At 42.9% G+C, this 637-nt stretch overlaps 1 protein-coding gene across 1 annotated transcript; it reads left to right on the top strand.

Moving 5' to 3' along the window:
• Positions 1–225: 225 nt before the first annotated feature.
• Positions 226–615, top strand: TEOVI_000261600 (uncharacterized protein; the record flags this gene model as incomplete). The annotated part of the gene is made up of 1 exon (XM_067225658.1): positions 226–615. The coding sequence occupies one exon, from the start codon at positions 226–228 to the stop codon at positions 613–615; it is 390 nt and encodes a 129-aa protein (XP_067081759.1).
• Positions 616–637: the final 22 nt, after the last annotated feature.

The raw sequence follows: 637 nt of genomic DNA on the forward strand, positions 1-637 counted from the left end.
ATAAAGCTGGAAGGGACGTAATGAGCCCCGTTCCTGAGAAATGTCATTACGTGCTGGGGGGTGATAAATGTTACGAGGAAACCGAACGCGGCGCGAATCTTTTAAATTGGTTATTTACCCTCGACGACACACAGTGTGCATGATACTGGTCTTCAAATCACTCCGTGTAAATAAATGCTTTATTTTTTCTTAATTGTTGTTGAGGATTCACTTTAAATTTTTTTTATGACTTGTCACAAGAGGTATATAAGCTTCCACACTGAGGAAAGCACTTCCATGAGTTGCACAGCTAGGAAGCAGGAAGATATGCGTCATCCTGCACAAAGGCTAAGAGTGGTGAATCGCACCACTTCTTTTGCTGCATTCACGTTCGCTTTGAGACTTCCACACAAGTTTTACCGCTCTTTCACAACCTCACCACGTCGATCAGAAGAACATCTTCATGTGATTTCCATATTCTCTAATGTTAAGGGGGTATCATCAAGCAGCAGCGATTTCTGGAAGAAAACCGTTTTGGGCTTTCCGCCAAGGATACCATATTCCACGGGGAATAGTTGCGTCTTTCCGACACACCGTTATGCATTTTCCGATTTTCAGGAACGCATAGTACCATGATCGGCCGCACAAAAAAAAAAAA

The sequence above is a fragment of the Trypanosoma equiperdum genome, assembly GCF_001457755.1.
Source record: "Trypanosoma equiperdum strain OVI genome assembly, contig: ctg_577, whole genome shotgun sequence".
Classification (NCBI taxonomy): Eukaryota; Euglenozoa; class Kinetoplastea; order Trypanosomatida; family Trypanosomatidae; genus Trypanosoma; species Trypanosoma equiperdum.